The sequence below is a fragment of the Dictyostelium discoideum genome, assembly GCF_000004695.1.
Source record: "Dictyostelium discoideum AX4 chromosome 4 chromosome, whole genome shotgun sequence".
In the NCBI taxonomy this organism is placed as follows: Eukaryota; Evosea; class Eumycetozoa; order Dictyosteliales; family Dictyosteliaceae; genus Dictyostelium; species Dictyostelium discoideum.
In genome coordinates, this window is record NC_007090.3 from 1,595,570 (window position 1) to 1,610,945 (window position 15,376).

Genomic DNA, 15,376 nt, shown 5'->3' on the forward strand with positions numbered 1-15,376 from the left:
TTTTTATTAATTTCTTTTGACCATTGTTGCATCTAATTGTTTTAATTGTGGAAACATATTAATGAACATTCTTCTATATTGAACATGAGTTGCAACTGGATTTCTTTCAAAGTATAAACATTTAATTGATTTTGTTACTTGTTGTTCGATATTATCCATTGAATCAACTAAATTATCATTACACCAAATTTCATCTAAATCTGGTAATTCATTTAAACCAACCAAAGTTTTAATTTTATTTGCTGAAATATCCAAGGTTCTCAATTGTTTTAATGATTGTAAACCATCGATATCTGTAATACCATTGTGAGATAAATATAACTCCTCCAAACAATTTAATCCAACCAAACCTTTGACACCAATTTCTGTTAACCTATTACTTTGTAATGATAAAATTCTAAGGTGTGATAAATGATTGATACCTTTGATCTCTGTTATCTTATTTCTACCCAACCATAAGGTTTCAATGTTTACTAAATTCTCTAAATTTTCAATTTCACGTAATCTATTCGATCCTAATTCTAAATTCTTTATTGGTACTAATTCTTGTAAATTTTCAATCTTTGTTATCTTATTATTAGCTAAATATAATTCCTTAATCTTTGGTATATCTTTAATACTTAAATTTTCAACTATTCTAATTTCATTAAATGATAAATCTAAATAACTAATTAAAAAAAAAAAAAAAATTAAATAATTAATATTATTTTTATGTATATATGTAGTATAATACACTTACGTTAAACTTTGAAAATCTTTAATATTTTCAATTACTTGAAGTTTATTATCATATAAATCTAATGATTCTAATTCTTTTAATTGATCTATATTTTCAATTTTTTCAATTAAATTTTGTCTAAAACATAACTTTTTTAAATTTTTTAAATGATTTATATTTTCAATCTTTGTAATTTTACAATTTGTTAAATCTAAATCCTATAAATTTTTAATAATCATTTATTAGTATTATAGTTAGAATTTATTATTTATGATTTTTATTGTTATTTTTTTTTTTTTTTTTTTTTTGAAAAAAAAAAAAAAAACTTACAAGTAAAGTTTCAGGTATATTATAGCTGTCGCCAATAGAGGTATGTGGTTGACCAGTTAAATCTAAATATGTAATTGGTTCCTCTGTTTCTGATTCAATTTTCTCATTTTCTTTTATTTCCTCTGAATTTATAATTGTATTTTGTTCTGACATTTTTATAAATTATATTATTATTAATGTTATTATTTAAATAGTAGTGTACAATTTGATATTAAATAAAATAATGAATTTGATATTAAATAAAATAATGAAAATTTTAATTTCAAAAAAAAAAAAAAATTAATAAAAAAAAAAAAATTAAAAAAAATAAAAAATTTTGGAAAATAAAAAAAATAAAAAATAAAAAAATGGTATATTTTTTATGATTTTCTAAAAAGGGAATATCAAAATAAAATAAAATAGGTAATTAATTTTTTTATTAAACTCCATTTTGTTTAGTAAATAATATATAATATAAAAATAAACAAGTATTTTTTTTTTTTTTTTTATTTTGTTAAACAAAATAAAAGCGAGAAACGAATGAAATTTTATTTTTTCGACTTTTTTTTTTTTTTCATTTTTTTAATTTTTATATTTTTTATTTTTTTTTTATTTTATTTTTTTTTTTTTTTGATTGATCATATTCTTATTTTTGTGTAAATATTAAAAAAACGAGAAGAAAATGAATAGAGGATTTAGTTTTTCGACAAAAGTGGCAACATCTTTAAATAGATGTAATAATAGAAGTAATAATATATCACAATCTGTATCATATAATTTTATAAATAAACCAACAACTACAACATCATCAACAACTTCAGCATCAACCACTTCTCAACCATCTTTTTCATTACCAACCTCTTGCAATTCAAATTCGCCTCAATCAAATTTAAATAGTTTTAGAACAAAGTCACAGTAAATATCTTATTTTTTTTTTCTAAAAAAAAAAAAAAAAAAAAAAAAAAAAAACAAATTAACTCATTTTTACCACTTTTATCAAAATTATTAGAACAATTAGTAAATTTAGTTCAAATTTATTAGGTACAGCTTTATTCGAATTTCAAGCTTTTCTCATTGATGGTATGTGTTTTTTTTTTGAAAAAAAAAAAAAAAAAAAAATTTAAAAAAAAAAAAAATTTAATAGAATTTTTTTACTGATACTAATAATAGATACCTAATATTAAAAATAATAATAATTATTTTTACAGATGGTAGCTAATTTGTTTATTTTTTTAAAAAAAAAAAAAAAAATATATAAATAAATTTTAAAAAGTTTTAAAAAAAAAAAAAAAAAAAAAAAAATTTGGTTCCTATGCAATTTTGGATTTTTTGTTCAATTTCTAAATCCATATAGTTATAATTGTTATTATTATTTTTTATTAATTTTATATTAAAAATGTTATATGATTTTCAATTTTCGGAAATAATAAAAAAAAAAATATAATTAATTTTATTTTTTTTTTTAAAAAATATATTTTTCCTTAAAGGTTAAAATTGTCAAATAATTTTAAACCATATAAATTAAATAAAAAAAAAAAAAATTATAATATTCATTTCATTTAAAAAATATTATTTATTCACAAAAAATTATGACAATCTTTGGTAAATATTTCATTTTTTTAATTTATTTAAATTTAACAAATGTATAAAATTTTTTCACTTAAATTTTTTTTTAAGATTCAATTGCTTTAATTTCAAAATCATCAAAAAGTGGTCTCACTTCTGGTAATACTACCTCAAAATTAAATGGTATAACTGTTGGTGGTAATAATGTATCCAGTGTTAATTGTGGTGGATGTGGAGGTTATACTAACAATGAACCTTCATTGTATGGAGGTAATTGTGGATGTAACTAAGTTAAAAATTATTATTTTTTTTTTAAAATTCAAATAAATAAATAAAAAAAAAAAGTTAATCCACCATACCATAATTTATTTTTTTTTTTAAAAAAAAAAAAAATGTTTTTATTATGAAATTATTTTGTTTCAAAAAGGACTCAAAGAGGTCTGGTAACTACCATTTCTTAATGTTAAAAATAATTAAAAAAACCAAAATGATTCAATTTCCTAGGTCTTAACTTTTGTTGTTTTTTTAGGAAAATTTCATTTTGTATTAGGACACACCAAAAATAGAATTTTTTTTATTTTTAAATTTTTTTGTTTTTTTATTTTTATTTTTTGTTTTTTGTTTTTTTAAAAATTTATCTGAAAAAAAAAAAAATTAAAAAAAAAAAATATATATTTGGTGTAATGCTGTGGGTTATATAATAAAAAAAAAAAAAAAAAAAAAAAAATCTTTTGAAAAATAATTTATTGTTGTTTTTTTATTTTTGAATATCTTTGCTAAAAAAAAAAGATAAATTTATTTTTTTTAAGAAAATACCCTGGTATTTACAAATATGTGCAAAGAATTCTTGATTGGTAGTGTTGAATTTTGTGGAGTGAAAAACGGGGAAAATTTTTTTTTTTTTTTGATTTTTTTTTTTTTTTTTTTGATTTTTTTTTGTGTATGGTAAATGATTGGCTATGACCAGGTTCAATCTTTGTTCCATTTTTATTTTTTTTGTTTTTTTTAATTGTTTTTTAATTTTTTTTTTTTTTTTTTTTTTTTTTTTTTTTTTTTTTTTTTTTTTTTTTTTTTTTTTTACTATAAATTCCAAATATTTATTAAATTATTTTTTATCTACAAAATATTATTTTTTAGTCTCTCTAATAATTATTTTAATTATTTTAATTTTAATTTTTTTTTTTTAACCCCTTTTTTTTATATTTTAAATTTATTTGAATAAAAAGGTATATTATTTTTTTTATTTTTATTTTATTATTTATTATATTTTTTTTATTTTTCCCATTATTAAATCATTTAAAAAAAAAAATATTCTAATTATTTAAATTTTCTTTTTTTAATAAAAAAATATAAAAAAAAAAAACTACAAAACTAAAAAATTATATAATATTAAAAATTAATAAATTAATAATAAATCAATAAATAAATAAATAAATTAATAAATAAATAAATATAAATTTTAAATTCCTCTAAAAGATGATTGCTCAACCACTTTCAATTTTAACATTAAACATTGACGATAAATTCAATCAACCAATTGTCATCGGTGATTTACAAGAAAGTATTACTTCATTGTCATTGGGATTCGAATTTAACCAAACCATCGCACCTGGTGCCCTCCCAAACAATCTTAGATCATTATCATTAGGCCGTAATTTCAATCAAACTATCACTCCAGGTATTTTACCAAATAGTTTAAAAACTTTAACAATTTTAAATCCAGATTTTAACCAAGAATTAATTACAGAAGGTTCAATTCCACCATCTTTAGAACGTATTTATTGTGTCTCTGAAAATAAAGAATTTATAAATAATCCAGGACTTTCAAAATTCATTCAAATTATTAAATAATTATAATAATTATTATTATTCATTATATTCATATTCAATAAAACAAACTGTAAATAATATATTGTAAATAAATCAATTAGACCATAAAAATAAAAATAAAAATAAAGATAAAAAAAAAAAATAATAATAAAAAAAAAAAAAAAATTTAAATTCAATAAGAACACATAATAGTTTAATATTATTAATTAATTAATAAATAATAAAATTTAAAAGGTTTAAAAAAAATATATCAAAATTTTTTCTTTTTTATATTAGAAATTAAATTATTTATTTTTTATTTATTCTTTTGTTTTTTTTAATAGTAGATAGTTTTATTTTTGTCATAATTGGTTTTTAAACCCTATATGTTTAAAAAAAATTAAAAACGGTGTATTTTAGAATCCTAAATATCTATCCATTAGCTTTCATTCTCTAAATTTAATTTCTATTTTCTAACCATGTTTTTATAAACCCTGGGATTTCCTTATATATTATTTGTGTTTTTATTTTTATAAAAAAAAAAAAAAAAAAAAAAAAAAAAAACAAAAAAAAAAAAAAAAACCTAAAATTTCAAATGTCTGTTTAATTCACACTTCTTGATTGTTTGATAGAACGGAGTGTTTTTTAGAAAAAAAAAAATCAAAAAAAAAAAAAATCAAAAAAAAACATAAAATTTCGAATGTTTGTTTAATTCACACTTCTTGATTGCTTAATGGAACGGAGTGTAAAAAATTATTTTTTATTTTTTAATTTTTTTTTTTTTATTTTATAATTTTTTTTATTTTTTTTTTTTTTTGTTTAATAAAACAGAATGATTGTTTGGCAATGACCCAGGTTTTGTCATTCCATTTAATTTATTTTTCATTTTTATAATATTTAATTTTATTTTCTTTTTAGCTTTTTTTTCTTATTTTTTTAACTATAAAATAAAAATTAAATTTCATAATTTTATATATTAAATTTTTTTTTATTATTATCTTAAAAATACCAATTATCTCTCTCTCTATATATATTAAAAATATTTTATTCTTTTAATTCTATTTTATAAATTTATTTCAAAATAAAAAAGTATGTTTTTAATTTATTTTATTTAATTATAATTAAAAAAAAAGTTTACTAATTTTTTTTTTTTTTTTTTTTTTTTTTTTTTTTTTTTTTTTTTCTTCATATTTTTAATATTCTATAATTCTATAAATAATAATTATTTTTAAACAATATTATTCTCCTTGGTTTCTAAAAGATGATTGCTCAACCACCATCAATTTTAACATTAAATATTGACGATAAATTCAATCAACCAATTGTTGTTGGCGATTTACAAGAAAGTATTACTTCATTGTCATTGGGATTCGAATTTAATCAAACCATTGCACCTGGTGCATTACCAAACAATCTTAGATCATTATCATTAGGTCGTAATTTCAATCAAACTATCACTCCAGGTATTTTACCAAATAGTTTAAAAACTTTAACAATTTTAAATCCAGATTTTAATCAAGAATTAATTACAGAAGGTTCAATTCCACCATCTTTAGAACGTATTTACTGTGTCTCTGAAAATAAAGAATTTATAAATAATCCAAGTCTTTCAAAATTCATTCAAATTATTAAATAATTAAAATTTCTTTCATTTTTCGTTTACAAAAAAAAAAAAAAACTGTACAAAAATAAATTATCAAATAAAAAAAAAAAAACAAAAAGCATTTGTTATTAAATAAAACACTGAATGTATTTTTGTAATCTTTGGTTTATTTGTTTATTTATTTATTTATTTATTTATTTATTATTTATTTTTTTAAATTCTAGAACATAATTTTTTTTTTTTTTTTTTTTTTTTTTTTTTTTTTTCTTTTCCCAAAAAAAAAAAAAAAAATTATTATCTTAATGGTGGAATAATTGATAATTTTCCTATTTAATTTTCAGATAGTGGATGTTGTGGGTCACAGGTGTTGAGCTTGAGGATGCTTCTTGTTGTTCTGTTGTTAGTGTACGTTCCCCTCCATTAGAATTTTGGGCTCTAAAAGCTTTTAAATCTGATCTGTATCTTATTTTTTTCATTTTTATGTTTGCTCCATCCATTTTACTTGTGAATTACCACCTGTCTCCTCCCCCTCAAATTCAATATCACATGAAATTGAATCATAATTTAAAAATGAACAATTATATAGTTGTTCATTTGAAAAACAATAAACACTTGAATTATCAGATGTGTTTGGAATGAAATTTTCACCATTAATTATAAATTGACCACTTGTGGAATTAAAAACTGGATACTTATTTATTGGGGCTAGGATGGTGATATATCAACTTTAAGACCTACTGATGTTTCATCACATACTATTAAAGAAGTTCACTTGATCCATATTCATGTTTTAAAGGGAATAAAAAGTAGTTATTTTCAAATATTATTTCTTCAGTACGTGTTGTTTGATTTTCAATTGACATCGAAACTTGATTTCTACCACAACCTTTTGGAATAGGGAATGTGTATGTACGAGTTGGAAACTCTTTTGAATTTGAATTATCGATACCTATAATAGTTGTATTGTCCATTAATGTAAGAGTTGGTAAACTACTATAATTGAATAAATTTATATTGTATAATGTAAAGTTTACAAATTGACCAAGTACTGATGGTGATAATGGTGATGATTTAACAAAGAATGATAAATCAATTTGAACAATATTTGATTTTTTACCATTTACAATTATATATAATTTTGATTTTTTAATTTGATTTAATGGTGTAAATGATAAAGTGTTTGTTTATCATTTACAATTGTCGTTAAATTAAATTGTTGAATATCATCAATATATACTTGAGTTGATTCATTCGTACCCTAGACAGTCACCAATTTATTTAACTTCTCTTAGAGGAAGAATAAAATCAGAAATAAAAGGTACATCAAATGAAAATAATAATTTATTATCATTTACAATCCATTTATTGATACATTAACTTGTAAACCAATAGAATCATAATTGACTAATTAAATTATAATAATAGATTATTAAAAAAAGAAAAATTTAGTGTTATGTGTGTGGTAATTAAATTCTTAATTATTTTTGGCTTTCAATGATTATAAAATCACACACAGTAATAAAGGAAATTATTGTGTGTTTAATAAATTCATGGGGATTTTTTTGTGTATTTTTTAATTTCCAATTGTAAAAGAATAAAGATTAAAAAACTATAATAAAATTTAAAAAGAAATTTACAAAACAAATCTTGTTCAATATTTTTCTTTTTTTTTTTTTTTTTTTTTTTTTTATCAATTATTTAATGATTGTGTTTTTATTTTTTTATTTTATTATATTATATTTTTATTATATTTTTAGAATTCACCTCTTGCGAGACGATCCAATAAATCATCTAAAGAATCATCATCAACCACAGTAGTTGAAGTAGTTGTTGAACTAGTGGTGCCAATTGTATCCAATGAATTTATTGCCATATCATAATTGATTGCATTTGAATTTTGATTAGAGATAGATTGATTAGCCTCTTTAAGAAGATCATCGAAATTAAAGTTATTTGAATTCATTATTGATTCCAATTCTTCAAAAGTAAATGATTCTTCATTATCATCATTAACAATTACATCATTTGATTTATTTTCATTTTCAATTGTTTGTTCTTGATGTTGATGTTCTTCCTCAATTGCATGTTCTTCTTCATAATATTCTTCTTGGTGGTGTTGCTCTTGTTCTTGTTCTTGTTGTTGTTCTTGTTCTTGTTCTTGTTGTTGTTGTTGTTCCTCTTGAATTGGCTCTCGAGGTTGTTCTTGTTCATCATCATATTGTTCATAGTGTTGTTGATCTTCTTCATAATACTCCTCTTCTTGTTGTTGAGGTTGTTCTTCAACAACGGGTAAATTAACAGGTTTTTCTGGAACTGGTGGCTTTGTTCTTGCTGGTGGTGGTGGAGGTGGAGTTTTTTTTGGTGGATTATTATATTGTAATGAAACTGGTCTCTTAATTTGTGGTGAATCAGTTGGTGATGGTGGTGGTGGAAGAACTGAAATATCAATTGGTGGTGGTGCATCTTGTGATGAAGTAAGTGTTGGTGGTGGTGGAAGAACTGAACCAGATGGTGATAATGTAGTTTCAGAAGCTGTCGTTGTTGGTGGTTGTTTAATGAATGATCTTGGTGGTGTTGGTGGTTTTTTCAAAGTTTCAACTGGTGGTGGATTCATTTGTTGTAATAATTGTGGTGAAACTGGTGGTGGTTCACTACTAGTTCTTGATAATATAGTAGAAGGTGGTGATAATGAACCATCCGTTGTTGTTGTTGTTGTTGTTGGTGGTGGTTGATTTGGTGATTTTGCAATTGGTCTTTTTGCAACAGGTGGAGGTGGTGCTAATGTAGTTGGTGGTGCTGTTGATGTTGTAGTTGGTGGTGGTACTGATGGTCTACCTGGTGGTAAAGTTGGTTTATTAGATGGTGAAAGTTTAGTAGTGGTAGTTGATTTTGGTGGTGGAATTGGTTTAGGATCGCCTGCTTTTGGTGGTGCTTTTGGTACAAATTGACTTGGAGCTGGTGATTTCTTTAATGCTGTTGGGGGTGGTGATTGAGGTGGTGGTGGTAAACTATTACCACTACTTGATAATGCATTATGTGGTAATGAAGGTTGTAGTGGTGATTTTGGTGGTGATGGTAAAACTGTATTATCACTACTAGATGATAATGGTGGTGGTGCAGCAACTGAACCATTTGCAACCTTTGGTGGAGGTTTTCTTTTTGCCATCATTGGTGCTGGTTTACCAGTGGCATTGGCAGAATTTACTGGTTTTAATTTTGCAATTGTTGGTTGTGGTGGTTCTGGTACCACATCTCCATTACTATTTTTATTATTATTATTTACATTTGGTGATGGTTTAGCAGCTATCTTTCTTTGTGGTGGTAATTTTTTATTTGCAGTATTTTGACTATTATTACTATTATTATTATTATTATTATTATTATTATTATTATTATTATTAGTCATCATCATTGAAATTCTTTGTTTAGTTTGTTCTGGACTTGTATCATGGAAATGTTTAATGATTATGCCCAAAATTCTCATCATTGTTTCAGGTCTAGTCTCCCACATATCTTCACCAGTGATATTTACTAAATTAACACCTAAAACTTTTAAGAAACGTAAAATGATATTATTATTTTCAATTATATGAATTTTTGTTGTTGGTGTTCTATTGAAATCTTTAATTGATAAACCACTTAAACCTTCCAATAATAATGCCAAAACACAACCATTTTTTAAATCTGATTCTAAATTTTCAATCTTTTCATTCTTTCCAAATTCAACTAATTTCTTATTAATCCAATCAATTATAACTGTTTGTGATTGTTCTTTTTTTGGTGTTGATTTTAAAATTGGTTTCTAAAAAAAAAAAAAAAGGAAAATAAAACTATTAGTGTTGTTTTTTTTTTTTTTTTTTTTTTTTTTTGGAAATTAAATTAAAATAATAATCATACATTATCAGGATTATTTCTTTTTAAAGCAATTTCATTCATTAATGGATTAATACCGAATGATCTTTGTGGTGCTCTATCTTCATCTGGAGTTGGTGGTGGATGTGATGGTGGACCTGAATCACCAACTGAAACACTTGTTTTTTGAGGTGTTGGTGGCAATCTAGATGGTGGTTTACTAGTAGTATTAGTTTGAGTTGATGCTGAAACACCATGTGTTGTTGTTGGTAATGATTCTTCACCCCATTTTACTGAATCCTTTTTCTTTTTGAAGATTAATTTAAATTTATCTAATTGGTTATCCTCTTCCCATTTTTTATAAATTGTTCCTGGATTTTCTGTTTCTGCTATCTCTTGACATGTAATTCCTAATTCATTTTCATTGTTTGTTGATTTTATCATTTTTTTTTTTTTTTTTTTTTTTTAAATGGTAAAAATAATAATAAAGAAATAAATGGAAAAAAAAAAAAAATTAATATTAATTTTAAAAAAATTAAAATTATTATGATAATAGTAAAAAAAGAAAAGAAAAAGGAAAAAAAAAAAAAAAAAAAAAAAAAAAAAAAAGGGTGGAATACAAAATCAAAAGAAACAATAAAATAAAATAAAATAAAATAAAATAAAATAAAATAAAATAACTAAATATATATATAGAGAGAGGTGTGTGAGTGGGGGTGTAGATTTACAAACCATTATTTTCTTTAAAAGCAGTGTATAAAAGTAATTTATTGGTATTCTTTGTTTTTAATGAAACTTTAGTGAGTACTGATGCACAAACTTGTTTTGTTTTATCATCTTCGTTCACTCTTAAAGATTTATAACTGCCATCTTTAAAAAAAACTTTAATCACAACATCCTGTTAAATTAAATTAAATTAAATATTTAAAAATAAATTAATTTAAACAATAATTAATATTTCACCTTTTTTTTTTTTTTTTTTTAATTATGTATAAATTTAAATCTATTCATTAAAAATTACATGTGCTACTTACTGTTGATCCCATTTTTTTTTTTTTTTTTTTTTTTTTTTTTTTTTAATTAAATTATTGATTTATTGAAAAAGAATTATTTTTATCTTGTTAAGTTATACAGTTAAATTTGATACAATTTTTTTTTTTTTTTTTTTTATTATACTCTTTTTTTTTTTTTTTTTTTTTTAAAGTATAATTAAAAAAAATTAAAAAAAATAAAAAAAAAATGAATAATATATTCTAAAAATTAAACACACTGATTGGTTTTTTTTTTTTTTTTGTGTTGTGTGGGGTAAAAAGTGTATGTTTATTGTAATTTATTAATATTATTTATATTTTTTTTTTTTTTTTTTTTTTTTTTTTAATAAAAACAGTGGCTAAGCGATAAAAATAACAAAAAAAAAAAGAAAAAAAATGATTGAGATGAGACAAGAGATATATTGTACAATAACCACTATGAATATATGTGTATTTATATAAAGGTGTTTAGTGATCTTTGTTGAAATAGTGTATAAAAATATTTATAATAAAAAAAAAAAAAAACCAAAAATAATAGGCAATATTTATTTCTTTCTAAAAAATTTGATCCAACAATTGTTAAAATTAGTTGGTACTGAATTAAATTAATTTTTTTTTTTTTTTTTTTTTTTTTTTTTTTTTTTTTTTTTTTTTTTTTTTGCAAGTGTACTAAAATTACATAAAATAAATAAATAAATAAATAATGGAAATAATAAAAAATAAATAAAAAAAAGAAAAATAAAATAATAACAAAATAAGAAAAATAAACAAAAAAAAAGACTTTCAGGATTTTTTTTTTTTTTTTTTCATTTTTTTTTTTATTTTTAATTTTTTTTTTTTTTGAAAAATGACACTTTAGTGCTCAAAAAATGGGTATTCTTTTAGTTAATCTAGATAATGGGAAATTTTATTTGAAATTAAAAAAAAAAAAAAAAAATTTATAAGAATTTTACTTATAGTGAATCATCAAATGGTAAATCGTATGAATTTTTGAAAGAGTTAGTTTTTTTTTTTTTTTTTTTTTTTATATGACTCTTATACAAGGCATTTATTTCTAATTTAATTTTTAGTTCATGTTTTTGATTGATTATTTTTTTTATTTTATATTTTTTTTATGGGGGATTTGGATTTATTATTAAAAAAAAAAAAAAATAAAAAAAAAATAAAAAAAAAAAAAATAAAAAAATTTTCTATAAAAAGAAAATTAAAATTAGATCCCAACGGGGAAAAATAAAAATCTACTAGTATTTGTTCGTTACTCTGAATTGAAAAAATAATAAGAAAAAAAAAAAATTTTAAAAAAAATAATAAAAAAAAAAAAAAAAATAAAAAAAAAATAAAAAAAAAAATAAAAAAAAATAAAAAAAAAAATCATTCAATTTGCGCGCGCACATTTAGAAAAATTAATAAACAAATAAACAAATTATTATATTATTATTTTAATTTATACATACATTTATACATACATACATATATACATACATATAGAAAATGGATCAACCACAAGAATCAGTATTTATTAGAGTAAATGGTGAAATTTTAGAATCTCTCATTAATCAAACTTCAGCAAATAAAATATCAAAGGGAATGATTTTAGCTAAGTTTTTAGATATTGACCAAGATAAAGGCACAGCAACAATTGAATCAACAGATTCAAAGCATCTTAAATTCTCTGTTCCAAAAGATAAATTTAATTCAATTAATAAAAATAACTATTACCAAATTTGTTTTACTTTTGAATATACCACAACAATTGGTGTACAAGGTGTAGTTTTATCATTATTTGATTTTGGTCCAGTTGATTCTTTTGGTAAGTTTTCATATTAATTCTTTTTTTTTTTTTAAATTTTAATTTTTCCTATATATAGTTTATTTAAATATTAATTTTTTTTCTTTTTTTTTTATACATTACAACTTTTTTTTTTTTTTTTTTTTTTTTTACCCAAAATAAAAAAAAATATATTTAGATACTTACTCCTATTCCCTCACATATTTCAATTATTGGAACATTATCAAAGATAGATACCCACAACTTAAAACTGAATCTGATCAAATGGACCAACAATATTAAAATTAAAAGGAAGGAAAAAAAAAAAAATAAAAAAAATAAAAAAAAAAAAATAAAAAAATAATAAAACTTTTTTTGTATATGTAAAAATCTAATTTTAAAATTTTATAAATTTTATTAAGTTTGATCAAAATTAGTAATATTTTTAACACCAAATTTACACTTCATCCGAATTTCAAAAAAAAAATAAAAAATTAAAAAAAAAAATGAAAAAAAAAAAATAAAATAAAATTTCATCTTTTTTTTTTTTTTATTATTTTTTTTTTTTTAATTTCAGTTCACCAAACAAAAAAAAAAAAAAAAAAAAAAAAAGAAAAAGAAATAGTAGCAATGAATAATAAAAAGTTTCAAGTTAATTTCAATAACATTCCAAAATTACCAAAAGGTAGTTTCGGTGGCGGTTTTGGTTTATTAGCATTAGGTGGTGTTGGTTTATTAGCACTTAGTAGTTTAGTTAATGGTAAGTTCCAAATAATTTCAAAAAAAAAAAAAAAAGTATATTGTAAAAAACCAAAAATTCTAATAGTAATTATTTAATTATTTATTTTATGACTATTTATTTATTTATTTATTTTATGACTATTATTTATAGTTGAAGGTGGTCATAGAGCAATTGTATTTAATAGATTTGTTGGTATAAAGAATAAAGTTTATAATGAAGGTACTCATTTTATTGTTCCATGGTTTGAACGTGCTGAAATTTATGATGTTAGAGCTAAACCACGTAGTATTTCATCATTAACTGGTAGTAAAGATCTTCAAATGGTTAATATTACAATCAGAGTTTTATCAAAACCAAAAGTTAGTCAACTTCCAGCCATCTATAGAACATTGGGTAAAGATTATGATGAAAGAGTATTACCATCAATTGTAAATGAAATTTTAAAGAGTATTGTTGCACAATTCAATGCATCTCAATTAATCACTCAAAGAGAACAAGTGTCAAGATTAATCTTTAAAAGATTAGTTGATCGTGCTAAAGATTTCAATATTGAATTAGATGATGTTTCAATTGTAAATATTATTATTATTATAAATTATATAATTAATTAATTTATTAATTAATTATTTACCACTAACCAAATTTAATTTTTATTTTTTTATTATTTTTTAATTTTTTATTTTATAGACTCATTTAAATTTTGGTAGAGAATATGCAGCAGCAATTGAAGCAAAACAAGTTGCACAACAAGAAGCTGAAAGAGCACGTTTCTTAGTTGAAAAAGCATTACAAGATAAAAGAAGTATCATTGTTAAAGCAGAAGGTGAAGCCCAATCTGCTCAACTTATTAATGATGCAATTAAACAATCACCATACTTGGTACAACTTAGAACTTTAGAAGCAAGTAAAGAAATTGCTCATATCCTTTCAAAATCACCAAACAAATTATATATTAGCAATGAAACTTTATTATTAAATGGTTTTGATTTAAATAATAATCAACAACCAAAAAAATAAATAAATAAAATAGTAAATTTAAATTTTATAAATAATAAATAATAAATAATGATAATATAAATGTAAATATATATTTAATTTTTATTTTTTTTAAAAGAATTCACTTTATTTTTATTTTTTTTTTTTTATTTTTTTTTAATGTATTTAAGCGGTAGTGGTAACATCTGGAGTAGTTGCGGTGGCATCTCTTGGTTCTGGAACTAAAGCGATTTTAACAGAGAGTTCTCTACTTTCAACAGAGAGTTTGTTAAGGGTGAGACCTTTTTGTTGATTGGCAACATCATCGAATTCGACGAAACCGAAACCTTTGCTTCTGTTGGTGTGTTTGTTGACAATGACATGAGCACTCTTTGGTGAGCAATCTTTGAAGGTTTCTAATAATTTAACATCATCAAAAGAGTATGGAATGTTTCTGACAAAGAGGGTAGTGGTACTTTGTTGTCTGTCAGCAGTGTTGGCAGCTGGTCTTCTTTCTCTCTTTGGTTTAGAGGTTTTGGTAGCTGGAGCAGCGGCGGTTGAGGCAGCAGCAGTGTTGGTGGTGGCATCGGTGTTGGTGGTGGTAGTGGCAGCTTTGACGTCTTTGGTGTTACGTCTGGCATTTCTACGTTTGGTGGTGGTATTACCATTTAAAGTTGGTGATGCTTCAGTGGATTCAGTAGTAGCATTTTCGCCAGTGGTGGTGCTGGTTGGTTTTGGTGTTCTAGTCTTTCTGGTTGAAGTTCTCTTTGGTTTGCTTTCGGTACTCTTTTCACGAGCGATTTCAACATTGACTTGTTTACCGTCGAATTCTCTACCATTGATGGCGGCAACAGCTTTATTGGCAGTTTCTAAATCTTCCATATCAACGAAACCAAAAGTGTTACTCTTGAACTTCTTTTTAATGATTCTAACACTTAAACTATAATATTTTTTTTATTTTAAATAAAATTAATATTAATATTCAAAAAATAAAAAAGAGTTT

The 15,376-nt window shown here is 21.8% G+C and overlaps 10 protein-coding genes across 10 annotated transcripts in view; 6 read left to right on the forward strand and 4 right to left on the reverse strand.

The window, feature by feature from the left end:
* Positions 1-6: 6 nt before the first annotated feature.
* Positions 7-1,201, reverse strand: pprA (hypothetical protein; the record flags this gene model as incomplete). Its single annotated transcript, XM_633666.1, has 3 exons — positions 7-667; positions 740-936; positions 1,049-1,201. 3 exons carry the CDS (start codon positions 1,199-1,201, stop codon positions 7-9), a joined length of 1,011 nt encoding a protein of 336 aa, XP_638758.1.
* Positions 1,202-1,709: 508 nt separating this feature from the next.
* On the forward strand, positions 1,710-2,205 carry DDB_G0284161 (hypothetical protein; the record flags this gene model as incomplete). Its single annotated transcript, XM_633667.2, has 3 exons — positions 1,710-1,942; positions 2,037-2,107; positions 2,198-2,205. The coding sequence occupies 3 exons, from the start codon at positions 1,710-1,712 to the stop codon at positions 2,203-2,205; spliced, it is 312 nt and encodes a 103-aa protein (XP_638759.2).
* Positions 2,206-2,616: 411 nt separating this feature from the next.
* On the forward strand, positions 2,617-2,883 carry DDB_G0284163 (hssA/2C/7E family protein; the record flags this gene model as incomplete). Its single annotated transcript, XM_633668.1, has 2 exons — positions 2,617-2,629; positions 2,705-2,883. The coding sequence occupies 2 exons, from the start codon at positions 2,617-2,619 to the stop codon at positions 2,881-2,883; spliced, it is 192 nt and encodes a 63-aa protein (XP_638760.1).
* Positions 2,884-4,069: 1,186 nt separating this feature from the next.
* DDB_G0284109 (hypothetical protein) lies at positions 4,070-4,444 on the forward strand (the record flags this gene model as incomplete). The annotated part of the gene is made up of 1 exon (XM_633669.1): positions 4,070-4,444. One exon carries the CDS (start codon positions 4,070-4,072, stop codon positions 4,442-4,444), a length of 375 nt encoding a protein of 124 aa, XP_638761.1.
* A 1,219-nt stretch (positions 4,445-5,663) lies between these two features.
* On the forward strand, positions 5,664-6,038 carry DDB_G0284111 (hypothetical protein; the record flags this gene model as incomplete). The annotated part of the gene is made up of 1 exon (XM_633670.1): positions 5,664-6,038. The coding sequence occupies one exon, from the start codon at positions 5,664-5,666 to the stop codon at positions 6,036-6,038; it is 375 nt and encodes a 124-aa protein (XP_638762.1).
* Positions 6,039-6,483: 445 nt separating this feature from the next.
* Positions 6,484-10,301, reverse strand: DDB_G0284113 (hypothetical protein; the record flags this gene model as incomplete). The annotated part of the gene is made up of 5 exons (XM_633671.1): positions 6,484-6,710; positions 6,778-6,998; positions 7,361-7,409; positions 7,770-9,807; positions 9,903-10,301. 5 exons carry the CDS (start codon positions 10,299-10,301, stop codon positions 6,484-6,486), a joined length of 2,934 nt encoding a protein of 977 aa, XP_638763.1.
* Positions 10,302-10,581: 280 nt separating this feature from the next.
* Positions 10,582-10,903, reverse strand: DDB_G0284165 (ras association domain-containing protein; the record flags this gene model as incomplete). Its single annotated transcript, XM_633672.1, has 2 exons — positions 10,582-10,755; positions 10,892-10,903. 2 exons carry the CDS (start codon positions 10,901-10,903, stop codon positions 10,582-10,584), a joined length of 186 nt encoding a protein of 61 aa, XP_638764.1.
* Positions 10,904-12,379: 1,476 nt separating this feature from the next.
* Positions 12,380-12,959, forward strand: DDB_G0284115 (hypothetical protein; the record flags this gene model as incomplete). The annotated part of the gene is made up of 2 exons (XM_633673.1): positions 12,380-12,698; positions 12,856-12,959. 2 exons carry the CDS (start codon positions 12,380-12,382, stop codon positions 12,957-12,959), a joined length of 423 nt encoding a protein of 140 aa, XP_638765.1.
* Positions 12,960-13,286: 327 nt separating this feature from the next.
* Positions 13,287-14,415, forward strand: phbB (hypothetical protein; the record flags this gene model as incomplete). Its single annotated transcript, XM_633674.1, has 3 exons — positions 13,287-13,416; positions 13,549-13,970; positions 14,086-14,415. 3 exons carry the CDS (start codon positions 13,287-13,289, stop codon positions 14,413-14,415), a joined length of 882 nt encoding a protein of 293 aa, XP_638766.1.
* Positions 14,416-14,559: 144 nt separating this feature from the next.
* DDB_G0284167 (RNA-binding region RNP-1 domain-containing protein) overlaps positions 14,560-15,376 on the reverse strand; it is a gene marked incomplete at both ends in the record, with an annotated part of 1,330 nt that continues 513 nt past the window's right edge. Inside the window, one exon of the mRNA XM_633675.1 lies at positions 14,560-15,313. Coding sequence (XP_638767.1) covers positions 14,560-15,313 — 754 coding nt within the window. The remainder of the gene's footprint in view (positions 15,314-15,376) is intronic.